At 47.3% G+C, this 25,675-nt stretch overlaps 1 protein-coding gene across 3 annotated transcripts in view; it reads left to right on the top strand.

Moving 5' to 3' along the window:
- Positions 1 to 25,675, top strand: part of TBXAS1 (thromboxane A synthase 1) — a 337,857-nt gene that overhangs the window by 304,845 nt on the left and 7,337 nt on the right. For all 3 annotated transcript variants that reach the window (XM_054033509.1, XM_054033517.1, XM_054033501.1), the window contains 3 exons: positions 14,179 to 14,267; positions 21,779 to 21,916; positions 25,231 to 25,393. In XM_054033509.1, coding sequence (XP_053889484.1) covers positions 14,179 to 14,267; positions 21,779 to 21,916; positions 25,231 to 25,393 — 390 coding nt within the window. The remainder of the gene's footprint in view (positions 1 to 14,178; positions 14,268 to 21,778; positions 21,917 to 25,230; positions 25,394 to 25,675) is intronic.

Here is a 25,675-nt window from a genome sequence, read left to right as displayed (position 1 = left end):
ATTTTAAGTTCCAGGTCCCTTACTCATTGTAAAAGGTCCATGTGATGCTATCTGACCGCTTCAGAACCAGGCAGCCAAAGGGAAGACCAAATGTGACCCTAGTGTTGCCATCTCTTGCAATTTTATCGCAAGTCTTGTGATATTTGGTGTTTTTTCTTAAATCCCTAAGCTCTGGTGAATTAAGTTTCTAGCCCTCATGATTCCAGAGATAAACATGAACACTGGCTCAAATGCCAGGAGGGAACTAAAAAGAACTCAGAATGTATTGTTTTTAAAATCTTGTGATTTTAAAGCCAATGTCATTAAATTTGGGGACCTGACTCATGATGTTTGAACAACCGGGGTTGGTAGAACTGTAAATATTGGTAGCTGCCTTTGTCTTTACTGCACAGACTTTGTACAGAGAAACTACACAGTCTCAATATGCAGTGCTCCATCTTGTTCCTCACCGAAAACCCCTCAGATCATGATAGAGCATTCGTTATTAGACCTGTGCGCTCTGCACGTCACATCTGCTACTACAGCGGACATTGGGTGCAATGTATTTGGAAAACTAGGGGGGTTGGACCAAGTTGCCAGTGGGCATAGTTTGGACACCTCTGTATAGCTAAAAATGAAGTTTTACTCTGAAGAATCACTTGGTAAAAATAGCATTGGGTGGTGCCATGTTTGTGTCCCAGTGGCTTGCAGATCAAATGTGCTCCATTTCAGGGCTGGTTCAAACACCTCTGTGCAACACTACAGTCACTTAAGGCCTCTCCATTATTGTGTGTCCCATTCTACCCCAGAGTTTACCGTTAAAACTAGATGCTGGATCAAGCTTTAAAAAAGGAAGGAAAAAGAACAAAATGTTGGGTGCAGGGAAAATCTGGTGGGGAGGGTGATAGGACAGTAGCAGACATAGGCTACGGAGACTAGTGGAAGCAGGTAGCACTGGAAAGGTAGAGGAGAGATTAGGGCCGGCTCCAGGCACCAGCCCACCAAGCATGTGCTTGGGGCGGCGCCTGGAGGGGGACGGCACGGCAGGGCGCTCCGGCCCGAGAGTGGGGCCGCGACTGGGCTCGCGCTCCGGCCGGTCGGGGAGAGCGGCCCCGGCCAGGCTCGCCGCCCTCCCCACAGCGCTCCGGCCAGTTGGGGAGAGCGGGGCCCCAGCTGGGCGCACCAGCCAGTCGGGGAGAGCGGAGAGCCGCGGCAGCCTCGCCGCACTCCCCGCAGTGCTCTGGCCGCCGGGGAGAGCGGAGAGCCCCAGCTGGGCTTTCCGCCCTGCTCCCGGCACTCTGGCCGCTGGGGGCTCTCCGCCCTCCTCCTGGCGCTCTGGCCGCCGGGGAGAGCGGAGAGCCCCAGCCGGGCTCTCCGTCCTCCCCTGCCGCGGGGGGGCGGCGCCTGGCTTTTCTGCCTTGGGCGGCAAAAAAGCCAGAGCTGGCCCTGGGAGAGATACAGGGACAGACTGTGGGAGGAAAAGGGAAGGATCAGGGACAGGAAGCAGCAAGCAACATTAAGTGGCAAGACAGGGCCAGGGACTAGTGAAAGAGGCCTCCTTGTAAAGCTAGGGTTACCATATTTTGAGCCTCCTAAAGGAGGACACTCCACGGGCCCCCGGCCCCGCCCCCAGCCCTTCCCCAACTCCGCCCCTTCCCCAAAGTCCCCGCCCCAACTCCGCCCCCTCCTCTGCTTCCCGCGAATATTTGATTCGCGGGAAGCCTGAAGCAGGTAAGGAGGGGGCCGGGGGGGGAAGGAAGGAGGTGCGTCTCCAGCCTGGGTCCACCCGCCCAGCACTGCCGGCCCCCGGCCGAGCAACCCCGGCCCGGCCGGCCCCCGAGCCGCCGGCCCGGCCGACTGCTGGCCCCTGAGCCGCCGAGCCGCCGGCCCCGAAGCCCCCGACCCGGCCGGCCCCCGGCCCCCGAACCCCCGAGCCGCCGGCCCCTGAGCCCCCGACCCCCGAGCCGCCGGCCCCCAAGCCCCCGGCCCGACCGACTGCCGGCCCCCGGCCTGGCCGATCACCGGCCCACGAGCCCCTGAGCTGCCGGCCCCCAAGCCGCCGGCCCGACCGACCGCCGGCCCCCGGCCCAGCCGACCGCCGGCCCCCGAGCCCCCGACCCGCCGGCCCCCGGCCCAGCCGACCGCCGGCCCCTGACCCGCCGGCCCCCGAACCGCTGACCTGCCAGCCCCCAAACCCCCGACCCGCCGGCCCCCGACCCGCCGAGCCGCCGACCCCCGAGCTGCCGGACCCCGAGCCCCCGACCCCCGAGCCGCCATCCCCCAAGCCCCCAGCCCGGCCCGGCCGACCGCCGGCCCCCGAGCCCCCGAGCTGCCGGCCCCCAAGCCCCCGACCCGGCCGGCCCCCGAGCCCCCAGCCCCCGAGCCCCCAAGCCCCCGAGCCGCCGGCCCCCAAGCCCCCGAGCCGCCGGCCCCCAAGCCCCCGGCCCGGCCCGACCGATTGCCGGCCCCCGGCCCGGCCGACCCCCGAGCCCCTGAGCTGCCGGCCCCCGAGCCGCCGGCCCGACCGACCGCCGGCCCCCGGCCCAGCCGACTGCCGGCCCCCAAGCCCCCGACCCGCCGGCCCCCGAGCCCCCGGCCCAGCCGACCGCCGGCCCCTGACCCGCCGGCCCCCGAACTGCTGACCCGCCAGCCCCCAAGCCGCCGGCCCCCGAGCCGCCGAGCCGCCGGCCCCCGAGCCCCTGGCCCCCGAGCCGCCGGCCCCCAAGCCCCCAGCCCGGCCCGACTGACCGCCGGCCCCCGGCCCGGCCGACCGCCGGCCCCCGAGCTGCCGGCCCCTGAGCCGCCGGCCCAACCAACCGCCGGCCCCCGGCCTGGCCGACCGCCGGCCCCCGAGCCCGCGACCCGCCAGCCCCCGAGCCCCCGGTCCGGCCAACCGCTGGCCCCCAACCCGCCGGCCCCCGACCCGCCGACCCGCCGGCCCCCAAGCCCCTGAGCCGCCGGCCCCCGAGCCCCCGGCCCGGCCGACCACCAGCCCCCGACCCGGCCCGGCCAACCGCCGGTCCCCGAGCCCCCGAGCCGCCGGCCCCCGAGCCCCCGAGCCGGCCGACCGCGGGCCCGCATGTCCCGATTTTCCCGGACATGTCCGGCTTTTTGGGATTTCCCCCCGGATGGGGATTTGGAGCCCAAAAAGCCGGACATGTCCGGGAAAATCCGGACGTATGGTAACCCTAGTAAAGCAGAAGAAACTACAAACCGTTGTCCAGGCCTGGATGATTTGTGGTCCATGAGGTAAAGGCTCAGAATTTTCTCTCTGCCTTCCTGTGGAGGTCTCCTCCCACCCTGTGTCCCCAATTCCATAGGCTGTTAGAAATGACCCTACTCAGTTTACAAGTAAATTACATATTTTCTAACTGCTAGCCATGTAACCCCACCCTAAGATCTGAGAGTTAAGATGGATTCTTTCTGCTTCTGCACAATCACCGGTAAAAAAAGATTCCCTGTGCCAAATTCTGTCCTCTGTTACACCTGTGCAGTCCCATTGGAACCTAGTTAGCATGATGCATGAGCCAGAATATAATCTAGCTCACTCTCCCGCAATTTCTTTAGCTCTGCAGGACTGATATGGTTAAAAAACAAAAAAAGAAAGAAAACTCATTTTTAGTAACTAGTCAGCAGCCGTGACTGAATATGAACAAACCGCTGACTAAAAGGGTTCAATTTCCATACTCTCTTTCTCAATTAGAACTGCACTTTATATCCCAGATCCTCAGCTGGCATAAATCGGATGTTGCTTCATTGACTTCAGTGACGCTGTGCCAAATTACATCAGCTGAGAATCTGGCTCCATGAGTTTAATCTTTTTAAATCTCTTTTTCTACACTTTTATGTATGTATCTTCCAGAAAGACACAATTCTCAACTTTTCTCCCCTCTTAAGGGTAGTTAAGATGTGCAGTTGGGGCAGACAGACATTGGGTAAGTTAAATCATTAACAGAGGGACAGCCATTCCATGTTTCTACAGAAAGAGAAAACAAGTAGCATGGCCGAGGAAAGCGCAGACACAAGAAGTGCTGAATGTGGCACCATTAGGGCCTCACTAAATCCAAGTGTGAAGAAGATTAGGGAAATCAGAGTGCTTTCTCCATACCCGTATGGGTCTGAGTCAGAGCAGGGGGAAAAGAGAAGAACTCCTCAAGCAGACCTCTGTTGGGCTACGCTGTAGCCATGTTTATACAAGTATCTAGCAGGGCTTGTCACACCAAACCCTGTGACTGAATTCTCAGCGTGACTTGGGGTGGTTTTTGGACTGGTTAACGATTAGTGTAAAGGATCCTCTCTGGGATGAAGGAAGAGGATGCAAAAGTTCTTTTAAGTACAGTCAATTCTAGTCAATACTGATAAATCCTAAATTCTTTTATTATTAATATGACATACAGCAGGTGCTTTCTAGAGCAAATAAAAAGATCTGACTAGAGGTGATTAGGAAATGAATTTTATTTACCACATTCAAACTTCAAAAAAAAATGTTTTACTGGATTTTTCAGATTTTCAATGAAACCCTGAAAAATTTCAGCACAAATGGAGATTTTCTCACATTTTGTCCAAAATTTGTTTTTGTCTAATAATTTTTGACAAGCTCTAGATCTGACATGTTCCATTCCCTGAAAATCTAAACAGTCCCGTTTAAGAAATGATGCAACAAACGAGAGTAATAAAAAAATGAACCTTATTCGGGAAAGTACAAGCTAGTGCTTACTTGAATCCTTCCCCTTTCTTGCATTAGGGCCAGTGCGAGGGGAAAGGGGAAGGACAAGGGTTACAGTGATAAGATTGGGCACTTACACTACTCAGTTCTGGTATGTGCACATCTCAGTAGTAATTTAATTTATTATGTTTTAAAACAATATATTTGAAAATCATTTCCTCTTTGGGGCCCTGAACCTGCACTGTAGAGGTTACTGGGAGTTTTCCCATTGACTTCAATGGGAGCAGGATCAAGCCCTTACATTCCTGCTAGGCATTGGGTTCAGGGTCTGTATCAAGAGATGCCTGAAATGCTGAAAAGCATGCAGCTCCCTGCTTTGCCTTAGGTATTTGTGGCATCATGACCTCTGCAAAGACAAACACAAAGCTCTGACTTAGCGTCTTTGTAGCTAAAAAAAACAAACAAAGACCTTTTCTGTTTGCATTTCAGATGTATGTAAGTGCTAAGCACTATTATTATTTTATATCATTTTAAGGCTACACATTCATGGCCGAGTTCTGCCTGCTTTAGTCACACGAGTAGGGCTTTGAAGTCAATGGGAGCTCTGGCTGCTCAATGCCTTTGAAAATCAGGCCACTTATTTAGGTGTCTAAATATGGACTTAGACGATCAAGTTGGAAAATATTAGCCTCAACCTTACTGCATCCCACTTTTTTCCCATCTGTACATGGGGATATTTACCTGCAGAACCTCAAATGAGGGAGGATTATTAACTAATTAATTAGTTTGTTAAACACTGTGTATTTCTGTAATATCTTCCACCTGAGGTTTTCAAGGTGTTATTATTTAACATTTGTTATTGTACCTCACTTAATGGTTGTAAGGGGCTTTGGAGGCCTCAGGTACTACATACCTGTGACATAGCATGAAAACTGCCCTAGCTTTGTCAACGTGAATCATAATTACACTGAGTGATGGGGAACCTTACAATAGTTTTTTACTGGTTGCCTACCTACTAATTCACAAAAGTCTGATGCAGCAATGGAAAGTCTCCCATGGAAGTCACTGGATCAGGCCCATAATTTGGAATCTACAGTAGGGTGATTTACCAACGTTTTTTTATTTAAAAAAAAAAGCATTTCAGTTCTCCTTAAAAGTTGGACTGTTCACTCTATGGTATGTTTCATCATGCTGCATGCCTGGGGCAATGTTATCTTTCAGTCCATAGAGCTGTACAGCATGCAAAGCCACAAATATGAGGAAAGATTGGGGTTGGACCAACCCACGTGATGGTCTCTATTTGTAGCATGGAAATTCACACTGATCCCTTTTAACATAAACATAAATGTGAGGAAATGAACATTTGATTAAACTAAACACACAGGTCTTTTACATCCAGGACCCTAATTTAAAGCACAGTCACCTCCATACAGAAAATAGCAACTGGAGGAGGAATTATTTAATTTAATCATCTGGCTCTTATGTGACACAGTGAATGTCTGCTGAGAGAAGGGGAGAAAAACTCTCCTCTTTATTCTAGTAACCACCGAGGAACACTTGCATGGCAGGAAAGATTAAGTCCTGCATGAAGTACAGTACTTAATGTGCTTTGGACTAGTGACATGCCCTTCGGACAGACCTACCCCAGTTTTATAATTCTCTCATCGAGACTTTTGAACCTCTGGCAGTCTTTTCTCCTGTTTTAGTTCCTCCCTGCCTCCCTCCTGCTGGGATACTTCACCATTCAGAATTTCCACCACCCAAGTAGAAATTTTGATAGTGTCAGACAAGCTTAGCGAGAGACTCTTAATCTCTGCAGACTGAGGCAAGCCTAGGGAGAGAACTGAAGTGACTTCCCAGGTTGTGTGAGAATGTTTAAAGGATGCCAGAAATAGGCTATCCCTATACTCTGTCACACTGACCCACTACAAGCATAATGGCCAATGGTTGTCTCAAATGTTCAGCTAGCTGGAATTCAACAGTTTTTCTCGGAGTAAAGGAAACAGTTTATGGAAAAGAACTATTCTCCCTCCCCCACCCCCCAAGTTAAAAAAAATGCCAATGAACAGAGGACAAATTCTAAAACCCACCTGATTGGGCACTCTCCAGTTATAATAAGGTCCTTATACAACAAGGGCCAAATTCTGCCACCTCCTCCATGGCTGTGGAAGAATCCAGAAACAGCAGAACCTTCCTTTATCTCTCCCTCTCAAATTTGGTTATTCTGGCTTAGTATATGGGGGAGTACTTATGCCCAAGAAAATCTGTCCTTCAAACCAGGAGGCTGGTGCTTCCAGAAGTTCCTGTGTGGTTGAAGCCAGAATTGGTTTACAGAATTTCTTTCTCCTCTTTTGGTTTGTAACCTGCCTCTGACCTGCAGTAGAATAAACCAACCTAAAAACTCTCTCTTCTGCTTACTTTAGATTGTACTTTATTCTGCATTCATTCACCCATAGGTATGGATGGTAAACTAGGTGTTTAGGAATTTCTGCCTGTTTTTGTTAGGGATGCATGCATATGTGTTTGTTTTTCTGTTACAGAAAAATCATTGTATGTCATTGAATATTTCCATTTGAACTATCAGGCTGCGATGACCTTTTCGTACAGTACAAAGGCAGCCTGCTGTAGGTAACTCTTGTCCGTCCTCCATCAAGAACTGGAGTTTTTGAGTCCGAGGAAGGCCTAATTGACACCAGATGGAGTCAAAGCTGCTGTAAATTTACATCTTCTTCTGGCTTCTTTATCAGGATTGTCACACCAACTTAGACTCCCACTGGACTGTCATATAAACACTTACTTATGGCCAGTCTTTCCTTACACTTATACCAATGCAACTGCAGGTCTTTAGTGGATTTACACCTGTGTAGCTGAGAGAATTTGGCTTTTAGACACCCACTCACTTGCAGGGCTGGTGCAATCTATTAGGCGACCTAGGTGGCCGCCTAGGGCGCTAGCATTTGGGGGGCAGCATTTTCTTCAGCAGCGACCACAGCGGCTGGATCCTCGGCTGTCCCAGTCGGCAGCGGCATTTAGACGGAGGGAGCTGGGGCAGAAGGGTGTGGGGAGGGCTGCCTGCAGCAAGTAAGGAGGGGGGGCGGCACGCAGGGGAACTCCCCGCCCCAGCTCACCTCTGCTCCGCCTCCTCCCTGAGCACGCCGCCCCGCTCTGCTTCTCTCCCTCCCAGGCTTGCGGCGCCAAACAGCTGTTTGGCGCCGCAAGCCTGGGAGGCGGGAGAAGTGGAGCAGCGACGGCATGCTCAGGGAGGGGGCGGAGCAGAGGTGAGCTGGGGTGGGGAGCTGCCGCACGGCTCCCTGGGCGGGGGGGGGAGAGCTGCCACTGGGGAGGCGCCTCAGGGCGGAGGGGGGGTGGGGAGCTGCCATGGGGGAGGCACCTCAGGGCGGGGGGGGTGGGGAGCTGCCGCAGGGCTCGGGGAAGGGGTGGAGCAGAGGTGAGCTGGGGTGGGGAGCTGCCTGCCGCATAGCTCCCCGGGGGGGTGGGGAGCTGCCGTGGGGGGGGGGGCACCTCAGGGCGGGGGGGGGCAGGGAGCTGCCGCAGGGCTCGGGGAGGGGGGATGGCGCAAGGTGGAAGTTTCACCTAGGGCGCGAAACATCCTTGCACTGGCCCTGCTCACTTGTCAGTGTATAACTTATATAACACATCACCTCCGAATTTGGTCCATTGAATGTGCACCTGAGTAGGCCTATGCTGGTGTAACTCGTGTGACAATGAACAAGAAGAGAGGGGCATAGCAAGGAAAGCAACTAAAACAAGAGTGTAAGAAGGTGTGAGTTACAGTAGGCTACAGATTACTTTCATCTACACCTTTTTAAACCTTCTTCTAGCTCCTTGGAGTGTAAATTACACCAGCTCACACTTACCCCCTTACTGAGGTGTAATTGACTATAAGAAGGTCTAAGTATGTATAAGGGTAAAAGCTAGAAGCTGGTACTGGACAACAGGGGATGGATCACTTGGTAATTGCCTGTTCACTCCCTCTGAAGCATCTGGCACCAGCCACTGTTGGAAGACAGGACTCTGGTCTGTATGGACCATTGCTCTCCTCCAGTATAGCCATTCTTATGTCCTCATTCACTTTTTTTAATGCTTTGCATTTTGTTGTGACTGATTTTGACTTTAAAACCTCTGTATCTAAATCATAGCATAAATCGGAAGTCCAGCCTGAAATCATATGTCCTATGACAGATTAAATGTATTGGATGGGGGCAAGAATACTTGTGGCAGTCATTACACTCTGAATCACTTTGGCTACTGCATAGAGTTTTTTAACCTTATGCTGTAGTTGTAATGAAGGCAAATAATTTTTTTTTCTCCTCCCACAATAATATCCATGTAGAGCTGCTGAGTTTTTCCGGATGGGTGACAGCATGTTGAATCCCGACTGTATCCACTGGGAAACAAAATCAAACCTCTCTTGCTATGAGGAAGTTTCTGTTGCCTGTAGCAAACACTATTGATTGAATTCTTTCTGTACAAGCCAACTCCAAGGTGGCAGATCTGAGTTTGCAGTCTTCCCTGGTCAAGTCACCCCCCGTTTCACCCCCTGAGACACTGAATGTTGTAGGAGTGCTTTGGTGTAGAACTTAACAGACATTCAAGTACTTCAGTGTGGCTAGTAAAATCTAACGAGGGGCGAGCTGCTTCCATCAAGCAAGCAGTTGTTAGGCTTAGGCTATCTTCATTCATTGATATGCACACTAAGTGCCATGGCTCTTCTCTAGCCATGCCTGTCTTGATAAGGTTATTAAAAAGGTTGTAGAGGGGCAGCTCTAACATTATCTGGTGTTCTCAGGTTTCTTTGGCCCCTGTCAGTCTGGGTATGGCACACAGGCAATTCTGGTAGTGTTGAGGGATTATCTGCTCCTAGCAGTGAGCAAAGGTCAAGTGCCCAAGCTGATTCTTTGATCTATTAACAGCCTTTGAGCCATATGATCAAGAAATGTTGTTCATTTATTTGTGGACCTTGGCTGAGGTGGATAGGGTTGCTCTGCAGCAATTTTGCTCTCTCCTTTCTGAGAGGTGCTCGAGGTTGACACTGGCTTATTGTTTACGTACCCGAATTTCTGTCCCCCTCCTGTCCAGCATTTATTGGGGGGATGGTAAAGTGATTTGGTCTGACCCAGACGGTGCAGTCTCCTGGCTGTCCCAGGGCCTGACCAAGAGAGGAGTTTGGGTGAACATAAGATGTCTCAAATTCATTCCAGACAAGATGGAGGGGTTGCTGCGTGGCAGGAGAAACGTGCACAGCCCATGCAAGGGCAGCATTTGCTCCCATTACTGTGAAGTGTGTCCACCCTTTGTCAAGTAGATTTGCTGTTTGGTAGCACTTCCCTAGCCATTTACTGCTGGATTCACAGTTAGTGCTGGTGGACAGAACCACCATTTTATTAGACACGTGACCTGATCTCTCTGATGTGAACCTCACCACAGTCATGCATGCTCCTGTGACCTCAAATTTGGATTGTTGGGACTACCCTTCTGGGCTCCTCCAAAGCTGCAGCAGAAGGAGACTGTCAAGTTACTCAGCAGTGTTAGTTATAAGGAATATATTATCTGTGGCCTCTGGAGTCTTCACTGGCTTCCAATTCAATTCCTGATGCAATTCACTCTGTATATTTTCAAGTATCAGAGGGGTAGCCGTGTTAGTCTGAATCTGAAGAAGTGAGGTTCTTACCCACGAAAGCTTATGCTCCCAATACTTCTGTTAGTCTTAAAGGTGCCACAGGATCCTCTGTATATTTTGTTGCATAAAATTCTATCTGATTTTAGTTCTTGCTTTCTACCCCAAGTATTGTTAAGACCAGCTGAGGGGCTTTGTTCACAGACTGTACCCAGATTTGATCTTCTATAGTCTGGCAAAATGGCATTGCCAGTAGAGGGCCCTTAGCTTGGGGCCAACAGAGTCTGACTAAGTGCCAGCTATAGGTGAGCATCTGAGAAACTGTCATTGTGGCCCCTGGTGTTGCAAAATTTGGTTAACCCGGATATATCTGTACATAAATAATTATACAATAAAATACTATATACAATACATACAGTAATAATAAATACTATAAATAGATATATGTATGTATATCTTAGTGTGTGTGCACATGCACATGTAGTAAGTCATGGAGCTACAGTGATTTACACGAGCTACGGATCTAGCCAACAGTTCCCAATGGATATAGCTCATAAAAACACAGTAGGCACTAACTGGCCCCTTATTTGTCTTCTCAACAGAGAGGACAAATACTGAATGAATCCTGGTGACTGAATTACCCTCTCACTGCTAGAGAGGTCCTTCCAAGTCATAATGGAGACACATTGGTAGGGCAGCGTGAGAAATTTGTATGGCATCTGCTGTGCTTGTGTAGACAAAGAGAAGACTTGAGTTTCCACTGCTGTTAATCCAGTTTCTTAAACCAGTGCTAAATTCCCTTTCATTTTGTTTTTTTCCAATTTTTTGCACTGTATCCACTTTTCCACAGACTAGAACAGCTGATCTATGTGTAAGGAGTCTATTTGTTTTCACTAATATTTAGGAGTCCTACTGCTATGCTTACTGCATGTTTGGATTGCCATTAGGAAGAGATTTATTTAAGAATTTACTTTCTGCTAGTAGCACTCAATATGCTTTCCAAAAAGAAATAAGGTTCAGGCCCTACCCTGAGGATCTTCCAATCTAAAGTCAGACTGAGGGTATGGGGATAAGTGCATGTCTGTTAAAGACCCTCAATCCACAAGCTGATCTGCACATGCAGACTCCTGTGCCCACGTGGAGCTCCACTGAAGATGCAGAGAGTGGAGCTCCATGCAGAAGTCTGCGTGAGGGGAACAGCTTTCAGCAGCCGGAGCTTAGATTGCATTAGTGCCCAAAATGCGTTTTCTATTTACATGGCCCTCTGCACTGTATTGTCTGACCCCTTTGCAATCATTCATGATTTCACAACATATCCTCACAACAGCTCTGTAAGATAGGGAAGAACCATCCCCATTTTACTGATGGGGAACTGAAGCACAGGGTAGATGAAATGACTTGCCTGAGGTCCTGAGGTCATACAGGAAGCTTGTGACCAAGCCTGAAGTTGCTACCCTATCCAGAAGACCATCTTGCTTACTTCTTCAGTGTCTGGCAAGTTAGGCACTTTCTGGTCACAGAAAAAGGGTTGAAAAGCCCAAGGGAGAGATGATGGAGGAATGTGTTGCCCATAAACCTGAAAAATAAGCCAGTGAAACATGTCCAAAAATACCTCACTGGATTACACTCATTTCTAAGTTAGTAAGGAAAAGATATAAAAACACTGTGAAAACTATTGATGTAAATCTTTGTGTAAGACAATGGTCACAACATTAAAATGTCTGGTGTTTTATTACATGCAGTGTGGTGCCTCCTTTTTTCCTGCATTCTCCAAAAAGGAAGCTATTTCTGGACTAAAACATACCCAGCACTGAGTAACAGTCAATGTACAGATGTGCTACACAGGGGCTTCAAGTGGCATCTTAGCATGACAACCTACCACCCTCTCAGACATACCTGCCAATATTTGAAAGCGGCAATTAAGGATATTTGGAGAGAAAAGCATATTTCAATGCCTTTGAAATGCAGTGGGCTAAAAGTTTTTTTGAGAGAGGGAGCCGAAAAACAAATGGAAAATATTTTGTTAAAAATATATCAGGAATGTCCCTCCTAAATAGGGATGTTTGGCTTTGGGGACGACACCCAGTCCAAGATCAGACCGTGCGCACAGCTGCTGAAGTAAGTTCATCTACTTTGAAGTTAGAAGCAAGGAAATGCCGACAATTCTGTAGCATCTGACATATGAATTCACTGAGGTGCAAGTGAAAGTTGAGCTCACACTCTACTGCTGTTGCCCTGGCTCTTTTTTCTTACGTAAACAAAACCAATTTTCTTCCTTGGAAAATCGTCTGTTTGTGCTGCTTTATTTTGTTTTCTAAACTGCTAATTCCCTAAAGGAACTGAAGCTATTTGAAATAGCATCCAAAATTTGGGAGATAATCAGTAAAAAACAAATATTAGCTTTTGTAAAACCTGGGAATTTTTCATTAAAAATTGGTAAACACAAAACAAAGGGCCTTAAATAGATGTGCATCAAAGTGTAGACTTCTTTGCATAATCACAGAGAGGCAGGATGATCTTGTGGTGAAGGCACTGAATTTGGACTCAGGAGATCTGAGTTCATTTCCAGGCTCCGCACAGACTTCCCGTGTGATCTTGGGCAAGTCACTTAATCTCTCTAGGCCTCAATTATTTGTCTGCAAAATGGAGCTAATAATATTCCTTCCTGCCCATCCTTTGTTTGTCTTGTATATTTAAACTGTCAGCACTTACTGTCTGTTTGCACAGCACCTAGCACAATGGGGCCCCACTCTTGTTTTGAGGCTGTTGGCACTATAGTAATAGAAATAACAACAATAAATGATTGTTGCTGAAGTAAGGGACAAAATGCATATTGTATTGACTAGAGATGAGACAGCCTTTAACATAAGAGAAGAGTGGTAGCCCTATTTGGGCCCGGTGTGGATTTGAATAACTGACATAGCCTCTCTGCCTCTATTTCCCTTCTGAAAAATGAGTGTAATAGAACTTATCTCCCTCATAGAAGGATCCGTCAGAGTTTGTACAGCCCTTGGAAAATCTGAAGTGGCACAATGCTGTCTTAGCTCTGAATAAAGGGGATGTTCTAACCTGGCCAGGCATTCTCATTTTATTGTACATATTGTCTGCATACCAGCTGGAATTGTTCTCTGCTTAGTATTTTTAGAGTATAACATACATTTTTCACATGAAAATTCAATAAAATATGCATTATATATGAAAGCTGATGTAGTAAATGAAGAACGGACAGAATCCAGTCCCTGTTGTGAACCTCAGAGGCCTCAAATCTTCACAGTTTTAGTCTAGCCTAGCGTAAGTGCCTCTTGCCAATGCACTCCATGTCAGATTTTAGAAGAGACAAGGAGATCCCTTAATTTAAACTGTACAGTACTCAGCTTTACTGGGGATCTTTTTAGATGTACTTTCTCTGCCCTCTGCTGACAGAACTGAATAGTAGCACATACGATCTCCGTGAGTTTTCCAAGACAAGAAATGGTGAGAGAAATGTTCCCTCTCTCTCTGTTGTAGGGCTGGAGCTTTATTTGTTTATTCTATTATTGTCCCTGTTGGCTCCTCTGTAAAATGTAAATTCATCGGGGCCAGAGTCGTGTTTGTTTGTATGATGCTTTCTATCAACTGAATGTATACTTTCAGGGTTATGTAAATTAGGCCCAAATCAAGGTCTGCTACACAAAGAACAAATAAACTGGGTTTGCACAAGAGATCACCATGGGAGAAAACAGAATTCTCCCCCTCCCCCGTTCCACTACTAGGGTCCATTGGAATAGCACAAGTTGTTGCCACTGTGAGGAATTTTGTAGTAAAAATCCAACTGGGCACACTGTGAGCCAACCCCCACAGCCTGCAGCTCCAGCAGTTTCCAGCGCTTAATTATTTCTTTCTTCCTTTTTCCCAGGATGTCCCTGACTACCAAAATGTCCAAGAGCTCCCTTACCTGGATATGGTGATTGCAGAGACACTGCGCATGTACCCACCTGCATTCAGGTATACCTTTCCCCTCTAGCTCCTAGATAGGGTGACCAGATGTCCCGATTTTATAGGGACAGTCCCGATTTTTGGGTCTTTTTCTTATATAGGCTCCTATTACTCCCCACCCCCTGTCCTGATTTTTCACACTTGCTGTCTGGTCACCCTACTCCTAGAGAGTACATCATTAGATAAATACAGTGGAAATCTGTTTGGAAGCCCCATGCTCTTGGCCTCCATGTAGCTAAGCTATCAGTACTGCTCGGGCACTTGAGAGATACAATGGGGCCAAATGAATGAAGAATATTGGCTAAAGTTGGTCTACTTAATGCACCCTTTTCAAAGCCAGCTGGAGTCTCTTTTCACTGTTCTTCGGGTCCCCCAAGCCCAGGGGAAGCAGTATCTTTGAAGCAGACTAGCCTTAGGAAGTTAGATGGTTCTTCTTTGGTCCGCTTCAGAGATCTGAGTACAGAATTTGCATAGCCTACTGGCTGAGTAGGCCAGTCACCCCATTAAACCCCTGATCTTCTGAAGATTGTGCATGTCCCTTGCTGTATTCAAAAACATGAATTGTACTATGTGCTAACATTCTGCCCTAATACTTTATTATACCGTTACAGCTAACTCTAGTGCCCCCATTCAGTGGGTATTAGAAATTTTCCTTAACTGATACTAAAATATTTTCCCAGGGAGCTTAGATATGTTCATTTCAAAAAGGTGGAGGGGAATAAAGAAATTAGCAAACTGTGTAAAATCACAAAACTGTAACAGAACACAAGTCTCAGCTCTCAGGTTGGGATTTTCAAAAGCAAACTAGCATTCACCTAGCTCTGCTTTTATTGAAGTCAATGGTAAAGCTCCCCTTTATTTCAGTGGGAGTTGAGTTAGGCCAATGCTGAGCACTTTGGAAATCCTACTCTACGGTAACAAGTACCTTAAAATAGAATATCTGAATATTAACCCCTCTTTTACTTACCCCTAAGACAGGGGTAGGATCTTCCAAGATTTTCTGTGGAGGTGCACATGGTTGTAAGAGTTAATTATGCTTGCTCATAAACGACAACATTTTACTTTGAAATACGTGGTATATAAATAGAAGTTCCTGTACCTGTTAACCATCAGGGACATTTGAATTTCAACTCTGAAACACTGGGAAACAATCAAAGTTTGTCAGATGGGAAACAGAATTAGAAGAGAAGGAAGTTATTCTGAAGCTCCCATTGGTGTCATTTGTGGTTGTTCCCGATCTCTATCTAAGGCCCAGTGCATTGCAAAGATGCCAGTTACATAAGACAAGAATAGTGCTGTATTCCAGAATACAAAGAAATAGTGAAAATTCAATAGCATATAAAATAATTTTACTACCATGAGTGAGAGAAATTTAAAAACAATCTGAATAAATAGAGAACTTCATTCTGCAGAGCTGGTGGTCCAGTACCTTTCACCAACATCCTATTCACTTTTCAGCAAAAGGGAGGACTTGACAATATTTTTTTCAAGGCTTTGGTTCTTAGTTATCTATTTTATTTAATTTTGTGTGAGAGAGAACATAATGCTGTGAATAGTGCCAAAGTGCCAGTCCTAGAGACTGGAATCTTCCATTTATTCACTAAATAGCTATAGGGCATGCACCAGTAATCATAGATAGTACCCCAGTCATGAGGTCACTACTGCTCTGGAGAAAGCACTTTTTATGGATGAGATAACAGTTTGGCCTCCAGAGTCCATGCAGTCTTTGGTTTCTGCTGAGACTGTTCATATATTATTATTTGTATTACTGTACCACCTACAGGCCCCCAGTCAAGATCAGGGCCCTGTTTTGCTTGGCACCATTCACACATATAGTAAGAAAGAGTCTTTAATTTGAAAAGCCTGCACACTAACTGGACAAAACAGATGAAGGATGAGAGAAAAGACGTATTATCCCCATTTTACACTTGGGAAATTGAGGCACTGAAAGATGAAGGATAAAATTTTCAAAAGCCCCTAAGTCTCATTTTCACACATGATTTAGGCACCTAGATGCTTTTGAATTTTTTACTCTTCATCTTTTATTGCTTGAAATTCAGTTGGACTTAGGCATCTGAGTCACTTAGGGTAAAAATTTGCAAAAGCACCTACGTGGCTTGTGCAAGGTGACACAAGAAATTTGTTACAAAACCAGAAATTAAACCCCGATCTCGAGTGCTAGGCTAGCGCTTTAACTAAAAGACCATCCTTTCTCTCTAACAATTCTGGTAGCAGTTTCTGTGATTTCCAGTGGCTAATGAAAGGAGACCATCATGCTAATTTAACATGTAGGATACCAAACAGCCATAAGGTGATAACAATGCACAATAGGAGCTGGGGCCTCTATGGTAATAGAAACATTAAATTACTCATAAAAACCTCCCTTTAAAGAACATTATGAAGAGTAGCAAAGTCAAGCTCTCAAAAGTTAGGAAATGCCAGAATTTAGTTAACCTTTGATCTGACCCCCTTATGATAGTCTCTACTGATGTGACCACGTGCTATTTTTTCCACAGGACCCCTGCCTCATTTGGTGCACAGGATGGATGGTGCTCACTTAGTGAGCAGCTATTCAATCTTTTCTTTCATTCCTCATCATTCAGTGTGCGGCCCCAGGTCTCATTTACTGCACATTATTCAAACTGTGCTCTGAAAACAGAATTATTAATTCCCTCCTGGGTTTTTCTATGAGCTCATCACTATATAGCCGAGAGAGTCACAGACATTAATTAATTTATTTTCGCAACACCCCTGTGAGGTGAGGGAGTGGTATTGTCCCCATTTTACAGATGGGGAACTGAAGCACAAAGAGATTAAACTTAAAAGTGTCCATTAATTTGGGGTGCCTGAGTGATTTTTTCAGCGTGCTTAGCATTACACAGCACTTTGTGGTCAAGCCCAGCTCCCCTATTGACTGCAGTTGCAGCTGAGTGCACAGCACTTCTGGAAATCAGACCCCAGGGTATCAGGTTGGGTACCCAGAAAATAAGGAGCATAACAATTAGTGACCAACTCTGAAAAGTTTGGTATAAGGGACTTGTCCAGAATCAGGAAGGGACTCTGTGGCAGAGGCAGGGATGGAATCCAGTTCTCCAGAGCATCACTCAACTGCCTTACCCATAAGATCATCCTTTCCCTTCCTGCAATCCCCTGTCTCATTCACTACACGTCTTCTAGCTACTGCAACAAATGAAGGAGGCATCTTACAGACAACAGCCTCCTTCACACAACCCCAATTCATTTCCAAAGAATGAGGGCAAGGGTCCTGTGAAAAAAGTACTATGGCATCATTAATGAAAGGCTGTATTGGGGCGCTGGAACAATGTGTATAGTGGGGGTGCTGAGAGCCATTGAACCAAACTATAAACCATGTATATGATGGAAACCACTTCAAGTCAGGGGGTGCTGAAGCACCCTCCACACCCCTAGTCCCAGCCCCTATAGGTTGTATCACAGTGGTCCCCAACCTTTTCAGTGTGGCGGGTGCCTGACGACTAGCCGCCGAGGAGCGTGGCCACCGGACAAGCAGCTGCCGAAATGCCGCCGAGAAGCAGCAACACCAACAAGCGTCGCCGCCGAAATGCCGCTGAAAATCAGCGGCATTTCAGCGGCGACGCTTCTTGACGTTACCCTTCTCGGTGGCTGCTTTTCCAGCGGCTAGTAGGCGGGCGCACATAGATGCTATGGCGGGCGCCATGGCGCCCGCGGGCACTGCGTTGGGAACCCCTGTTGTATCATAATTCATATGCATAAGGAGGCAGAATTAAGGTTGCACAGGCACCTTAATACTGGATTTCCTGACTTTTGATTTTGCAGCATTAATTTTTTCTACGAGTAATTTCCTATGTTTATAAAAAAGCAAACTGAAAAAAAAAAAACCACCCAGAAATTCCATCATGTAGCATCATACTGATACCCACATGGACCATCATCATTGCTGGAACCTTTGGATCCACTGCTAGGGTTGCCAGCTGTCTAATCACACAAACCCAAACACCTTTACCACGCCTCCTGCCCCGCCCCTTCTCTGAAGTCCCGCCCCACTCACTCTATCTCCCCTCCCTCCATCGCTCGCCCTCCCCCACCCTCACTCACTTTCACCAGGCTGGGGCAGAGGGTTGGGGTGTGGTAGGGGTTGCGGGCTCTGGGATGGGGCCAACGGGTTGGAGTGTGGGAGGGGGCTCCAGGATCAGCCTGAGGCAGGGGGTTGGGGTGCAGGAGAGGGAGTGGAGTGCATGCTTCAGCTGAGAGGCGCTTACCTGGGAGGGCTCCTGGGTGGTGGCGCAGCTCCCTGCCTGCCCTGGCCCCGCGCTGCTCCCAGAAGCAGCCAGCATGTCCCTTCGGCCCCTGGGAGCTGCAGAGTTAGCACTTGGGGCACACAGAGATACCCCTGTCCCCACTGGGAGCAGCATGGGGCCAGGGCAGGCAGGGAGCCTGCCTTAGCCCCACTGCGCCACTGGACTTTTAGTACCTAAAATCTCCCGGTTTGGCTTCAGTAGCCCCTGGGAGATAAGGCCTGATTCCGGAAGACTCCCGGCGAAACCGGGAGGGTTGGCAACCCTATCCACTGCTCAGACCTCTGCCTCCTGAACTGAGTAACTGGTTGATAGCAGTAGTAGGTTGCCATTCTGTCTGTGGACCAGCACTAGAGAGAGGTGAGACATTTTGCTGGTGGGTTTCATAGATATTTGCTGACAACAGAGGAATGGTGAGGCTCAGAATGGAATGTTTGGCTCCGTCCCAGGCTCTGGAGGGCAGTGTGTTCTTGTGGGCACAGACTCTTCTGTCCATTTCCCCCCAATCTTGATCCCTTCTGCCCCGTTCCCTCCTCAGTCCTCTCTCTGCCCCATTCCTGACTTTTCATCCCAATTCCTTTCTCCTTACCCACCCAGTTCAGGTTCTTATCCAAATCCCACTCTCCTTGCCCAACCAATCATAGTTTTCCCCTCTGGAGTCTCCATTCCACTCCCCCACCACCCCACCCTTCCAGTCTCCTTGCCCACCTATTCCCATTTTCTCCCATGCCCTCCCACCTCCTAGTCCCCAGTCTTCTTGCCCAGACAGTACCAGTTCACTACCTCCTCCTCTGCTCGGTCTCCCAGCCCCCTTGGCCTCCAGTTCTTACCTCTCCCTTCAACCACATTTGGCATCCCCACTGGTTCTCAGTCTCTGTTCTCAGGCTCCTTGTCCAGTCCCATTGGGACAAGGAGCTGGTGATGGGGACAGTCTCTTTCCCCCACATCTTGGCTCCTCATCAGATCTGTCCCCTCCACCCCACTGATTCCATCTGCTTGCCCAGCCAGTTCCCAATCTCTCTACCCCTAGTTCAAGTTTCCATCTCCCACTTTCGTGTCCACTAACCTCCAGTACCAGGCACCCCCAACCCTCCAGGTTCCTTGTCTCACTCTGCTCCCCTCACCTCTGCATCCCCTCACCTGGTCTAGTTTTTATCCCCTCTGCTTTCAAATCAGGATGCTTCCTCCCACTCATTGCCTGAGCGCAACAGGGGGGCATTGAGAGCACCGGAGAGACATGCTCCCTGTTCTCAGTTTGTGTCTGGAGCCAGCCTGCAGCAGCTCAGCTACAATTGCAGAAAAAGTCCTGCTCAGGCCTGGGCAGTAGCATGCACAGTGCAGACAGAATCTTTGGAGATTTTTAGCTATTAAACTCTAGCAAGTCTCGACTGAGCCTATGCAAACTGCAGTTTTTCAAAAGCTTATAACTTGGCCCATTTTCACAAAGACAGCAGCAATACAGCCCTGATACAAAGGGCAACCTCTCCCAAATTTCAGTCCCTGCTCCAGAATATGGGGATGCTAGCACTTCCCAAAGAAAATGTCACCAGAATTTTTTAACGTGGGCAAAACAATATATTTTCCCCTTAGCCTCGTTCTCAGAAACAACGGAACTATTTTGGCTGACATTTTCAAAAATTTCAGCTTGAGGCAGATGCCTGGCATGGGAAATTAGAGTCCAAATGGAAAGTTTGACAAAGTTATAAGCTAGTGAAAACAGGGTCTAATAATGGGAAATGTCAGGTAACCTTAATAATAGTGCTACCAGACCCACCTATAGCAGCAACAGTTACCAATTTGGGATGGATGAAGTCTAGCGCTGCAAAGATCCATATTTCATTTGCAGTTGCCCGAAAAGTCCTTGCTCTCTGTTTTTCTGGTGAAGATGATTGTAAACACCCTTTGTGTGGCAAGCAACTGCTGCTCTGCTTATCTACCAGTGACCACTGTGACGGGTTGGATCACAGAAACCCCCTTACGGCTGCCAACTGATGTGCCAAGACTACTACTGCCAGCTTGGGACTCCAGAACCCTGCCTGGTTGTGCCAGACACGCTTGCCGGCCACAAACACAGACCCAGGTCTGAACCACATCCCACAGTCTGCAAGCTTAACTGAAAGCAGCTTAAGAAGTGTTCCTGTCTTTAACACTCAGATGCCCAACTCCCAATGGTGTCTAAACCCCAAATAAATCTGTTTTACCCTGTATAAAGCTTATACAGGGTAAACGCATAAATTGTTCACCCTCTATAACACTGATAGAGAAATATGCACCGCTGTTTCCTCTCCCCCTGCCCCCAGATATTAATACATACTCTGGGTTAATTAATAAGTAAAAGGTGATTTTATTAAATACAAAAAGTAGGATTTAAGTGGTTCCAAGTAGTAACAAACAGAACAAAGTGAATAACCAAGCACAATAAAATAAAACATATAAGTCTATGCCTAATACAATAAGACAACTGAATACAGATAAAACCTGATGTTTCAATAAGCTTCTATCACAGATTGGACACCTTCCTAGTCTGGGCACAATCCTTTCCTCGGTACAGCCCTTGTTCCAGCTCAGGTGGTAGCTAAGGGATTTCTCATGATTGCAGCCCCTTTGTTCTATTCCACCCACTTATATATTTTTTGCATAAGGCGGGAATCCTTTGTCCCTCTCTAGGTTCCCACCCCTCCTACTAAATGAAAAAGCACCAGGTTAAAGATGGATTCCAGTTCAGGTGACATGATAACATGTCACTATAAGACTTCATTACCCACTTGCCAGCACACACGTATACAGGAAGACTTACCAGTAAAACAGAGCCATCTACAGACAATGGTCCTGGTTAATAGGAGCCATCAAGATTCCAAACTATCATTAATGGCCCACATTTTGCATAATTATAATAGGCCCTCAGAGTTATATTTCGTATTCCTAGTTTCAGATATAAGAGTGGTACATTTATACAAATAGGCTGACCACACTCAGTAGATTATAAGCTTTGTAATGATACTTTACAAGAAACTTTTTGCATGAAGCATATTCCAGTTACATTATATTCACACTCACTAGCATATTTTCATAAAATCATATAGAGTGCAACGTCACAACTACCATCTTGCTTCCCTTATCATTGTAAGACCAACAGAGATGACTTATTCTATGGCTGCTTTCAACACCCTGCCTTTGTACTTTTATTCTTACTCATTTGGGGTCGGTGACATTTAACTGTTGCAGGTTTACTCGGGAGACATCGAAGGACTGCGTAGTGATGGGACAGCATATTCCAGCTGGCGCTGTAATAGAAATTGCAGTTGGACCTCTACATTATAACCCTGAGTTCTGGCCAGAACCTGAGAAATTCATCCCTGAGAGGTATGTGGGATAATGCTCCTCATCTCTTGTACCATTGTCCTTATTTAGACCATTTAGAACAAAGTCCTGCTTTACATGCTGTTTCCTGTGTGGCTAATAAAAAAGAGCCCTATGTGTGTAAGCACTTTGCTCCCAGGATGCTGATCCCATGCACTGGAAGTGCATTCAGTGTATGGATATTCAAGTGAACACACCAAGCAACCCCCTTTGCTGCATAATTCCTGAACCCAACACAGCCCCAGCAATCAGCTGTTAACGTGGAGTGGATAGACACTATATCCAGCATCACCTCCACCAAAGTAGTTGGCTACTGGTAGATGAGACTTAAATAAGAAGCAATGCCATGTCTGTGGTTGCCTACTTGGCATGGGTATAACCTGTTCCTGTTCAAATGCTGCTCCTTTGGCCACTCCTGGATATAGAAATTCTGAAGAAAAATAGGCTACCCATTGTATTCATTTGCATGTAATTACCCAGAATTCTCCTCCAGCCCAGGGCTGTTTCAGAGCAGCCTTCTGTCTGAGATCTTGGAACAGTCTGGGTGTGCGGCTAGGTACTTAATCCTGTACCTGAAGCCAATGGGAGTTTTGGCTTAAGGGGAGCAGGATAGGATTCCAAGTTCTCCATCCTGCTTGCAGGACAGACTTTCATGTAAAGCTTTTCTCACTTTCAAACTGGGTCTTAACTGTGTTCTGCTTGTATAACAACTGCATGGAGAAGAGACTATCCTGCAGCTGCAGAGGTTAGCAGACAAAAAGTGCACTTGGAATTATTGCAGATCAAATACTATGTAGAAGCACAGTTTTGCTTAGTGGACACAGCTGATAAGACCCACATCTCAAGTTGCCATCTTGTGAAAGTTCGAATACAAAGTGCTAGCTTCTCAAACACACTGGGTGTGATGCAGACATTCTAAGACTAGCTCTGAAGAACTAATGTAACTGTACATATAAGTGAGTTTGTATAGCGGAATCCTCTTGGAACAGTCCATCTTGTATACTAGTTGTCTTAGCCCATAAAGAGGGGCAGCACTGGGGTCAGATCATAAGAATGGCCACACTGGGTTAGACCAAAAGTCTATCTAGCCCAGTATCCTGTCTTCCGACAGTGGCCAATGCCAGGTGCCCCAGAGGGAATGAACAGAACAGGTAATCATCAAGTGATCCATCCCCTGTCCCCCATTCCCAGCTTCTGGCAAACAGAGACTAAGGACAGATCCCTGCCCATGTTGGCTAATAGCCATTGATGGACCTATCCTCCATAAATTTATCTAGTTCTCTTTTGAACCCTGTTGTAGTCTTGGCCTTCACAACATCCTCTGGCGAAGAGTTCCACAGGTTGACTGTGTTTGTTTGTTTTAAAGCTGCTGCCTATTAAACCTTCTTTCAGGAGAAAGGAGAATTTGTGTTGTATTCTTGGGGACAGATGAGAAGTCTGGCAATGATCTTTCTAGTGGCAGATGTCATGTCTGGGTCTTCCATTGACCATTGGACCATATAATCTACCCCAGCTTCTGGAAGTGTTCAGTAAGGAGTGCTTTAAAGGAAAGTGTTTGGGGGATGGGAACTATAATGCACTCGACCAGATGTGCAGTGCTGTGCATGGTGAAGCTGAGGCAAATTTTTTTCTTCACCTCTTCCTGAAGCAGGAGGTACAATTATCCATAGACTCACCTTAGTTTGCATAGGTTGCCAGTATTGGTAGTGGTCATAAAATTAGGCCTCTCGCTCGCTCTCCAAAAAAATAATAATCCAACTCCGGTATTTTTCTCTCTGACCTTCTGCTCGTGAACCATCCTCAGACTGATTATTTTGCATGAAGAAGAATTTATTAGCTCTAAATTTATTGCCCTTAGTCTTGTATTATGGGACATACTAAAAATGGGGAGACTGGCCAGTTTTCACTACACATAGCATAATTCTGAATATCTCGATCAAATCCTTTCTGTCCTGAGGCAGGAGGTGTCTCTTACTATGTGTTTGTACAGTGCTTAAGACAATAGGGTCCCACTCTCCCTTTGAGGCCTTTAGGTGCTACCATTAATACAAACAGCACATGATGATTTTCCTTTCCAGGAAATCTCAGTCTTGAAATAGCCTTCAAAAGCTCTCAGCATATTTAAGTCCTACTGTGTTCATTGCCTTTCTCTGGACCTTTCCAGACCCAAGTGCAGGGGCTGCAACTGTGGCAGGTTCCTTACACGGGGTATGCACGTGGAGGGGAGGCTTGTTGCCCCCCCCACCACCACCACCACCACCTTGCACCTGTGCAAGTGCCCTTACAGGTATGTAGCTGGCATTAGGGCAGTTCTTGCTGGCCTGGCCCAGTAAGAGCAGATATCTAGTACAATAGCACCCCTTGAAATGTTGTTGCTTTTCTAGAATGTTCATAGATTTTAAGGGCAAAAGGCCCTAGATTTCAGCTGGATTGCTGAGTGCACTGAGCCCAATCCCTTGTCTGGCTAAAACTCCAAAGCCAGACTGGCTGCTTTTCTGGAAGGCTAGACTATAAGGGATAGAGTGTCCACCACATCCCTTGGTAGTTTGTTCCAAAGGTCACTCCTCCTCGCAGTTAAAAAATTGTGCCTTTTTTCTAATATGTATTTCCAATGTTTTTATTAGGTATTTTAAAAGAATTAGCTACCCGGTCCTCTTCTGGATGACTGCCACCTTAGTCCTCACTAGCGATTGAACTGGGCACCTCCAGAATGAAGAGCATGCCTGCCTTCAGTTTGAGCTAAAAACCTAAATCCCCTACTTCCTCTATGGATGGAGCACACATAAAACAGTGGGCTACATCTGTGCAATAAGAGCCTTCTTCCTCAGCCAATCAGATCCCTGCTTTCATATTCCTGTTTTTCTCATTGTCCGTCCTGAAGAGAATCCCAGGCAGGCTCTGTCAATTTACATTGCTTTTGGAATGCAGAGGCAGCATTCTTGCTCATTCTAGATCAGGGTTCATTAGTTTGCTCTGGGCATATGCAGGCAGTAATTTCGCCATTAGTTTATGCATAGGGTCTGGGTTGCTATAACCCCTGAATTAGTGTTCTGTAGTTTCCTCAGATAATGAGTGTTTAGTGAGGGCAGTTCATTAAAGCCAGACTTTTAAAAATGAGAAAGAAAGTCTGTTTGTCCTGCTGGGAGGACTACTCATTGACAAAGGACATTTTAGTTTAGAGAAGAATTTGCTAACAGTCCCCTTGAGAATTGTTTACCGAGACCAATTTAAATCCAGCTTTCTCAAGATGGGAGTAGAAAAGCACATCAGTATGAAAACGGTTTCTTGAGCTGGTTTCCAATTTACCCGCCTTGCAGGTTCACAGCGGAGGCCAAACTGCAGCAGCATCCCTTTGCATACCTCCCGTTTGGGGCAGGACCTCGCAGCTGCATTGGCATGAGGATGGCTTTGCTGGAGATCAAGATGACCCTGCTCCGGATCTTGCAGAAGTTCAGATTTGAAACCAGTCCCGAGACCCAGGTTTGTATATATGGCAACTTATGGACTACACCTGTAAACTCTCTTGTAAACTGACAGACTGTTCTATAGAGGGCCAGTGGTGTGTCATAGTGCAGTCATGGGAAAAAACTAACAGGCACATGTGTATAATAGAAGTGGCTGAATCACATTATAGGTCTGTCTCATCTTACGCTGGGGTTACGTTCTGCGGTCAGTGCATAAAGCGAAAACCGCGTATAGTCAAAATTACATTGAGTTGCATGGCGGGCGGAATCACCCGCACTACAGGTACAGTATTAAAAT

The sequence above is a fragment of the Malaclemys terrapin genome, chromosome 1, assembly GCF_027887155.1.
Source record: "Malaclemys terrapin pileata isolate rMalTer1 chromosome 1, rMalTer1.hap1, whole genome shotgun sequence".
Taxonomy (NCBI): domain Eukaryota; kingdom Metazoa; phylum Chordata; order Testudines; family Emydidae; genus Malaclemys; species Malaclemys terrapin.
Note: the sequence above shows the minus strand (reverse complement) of the source record. Positions and strands in the feature narration are given on the sequence as shown.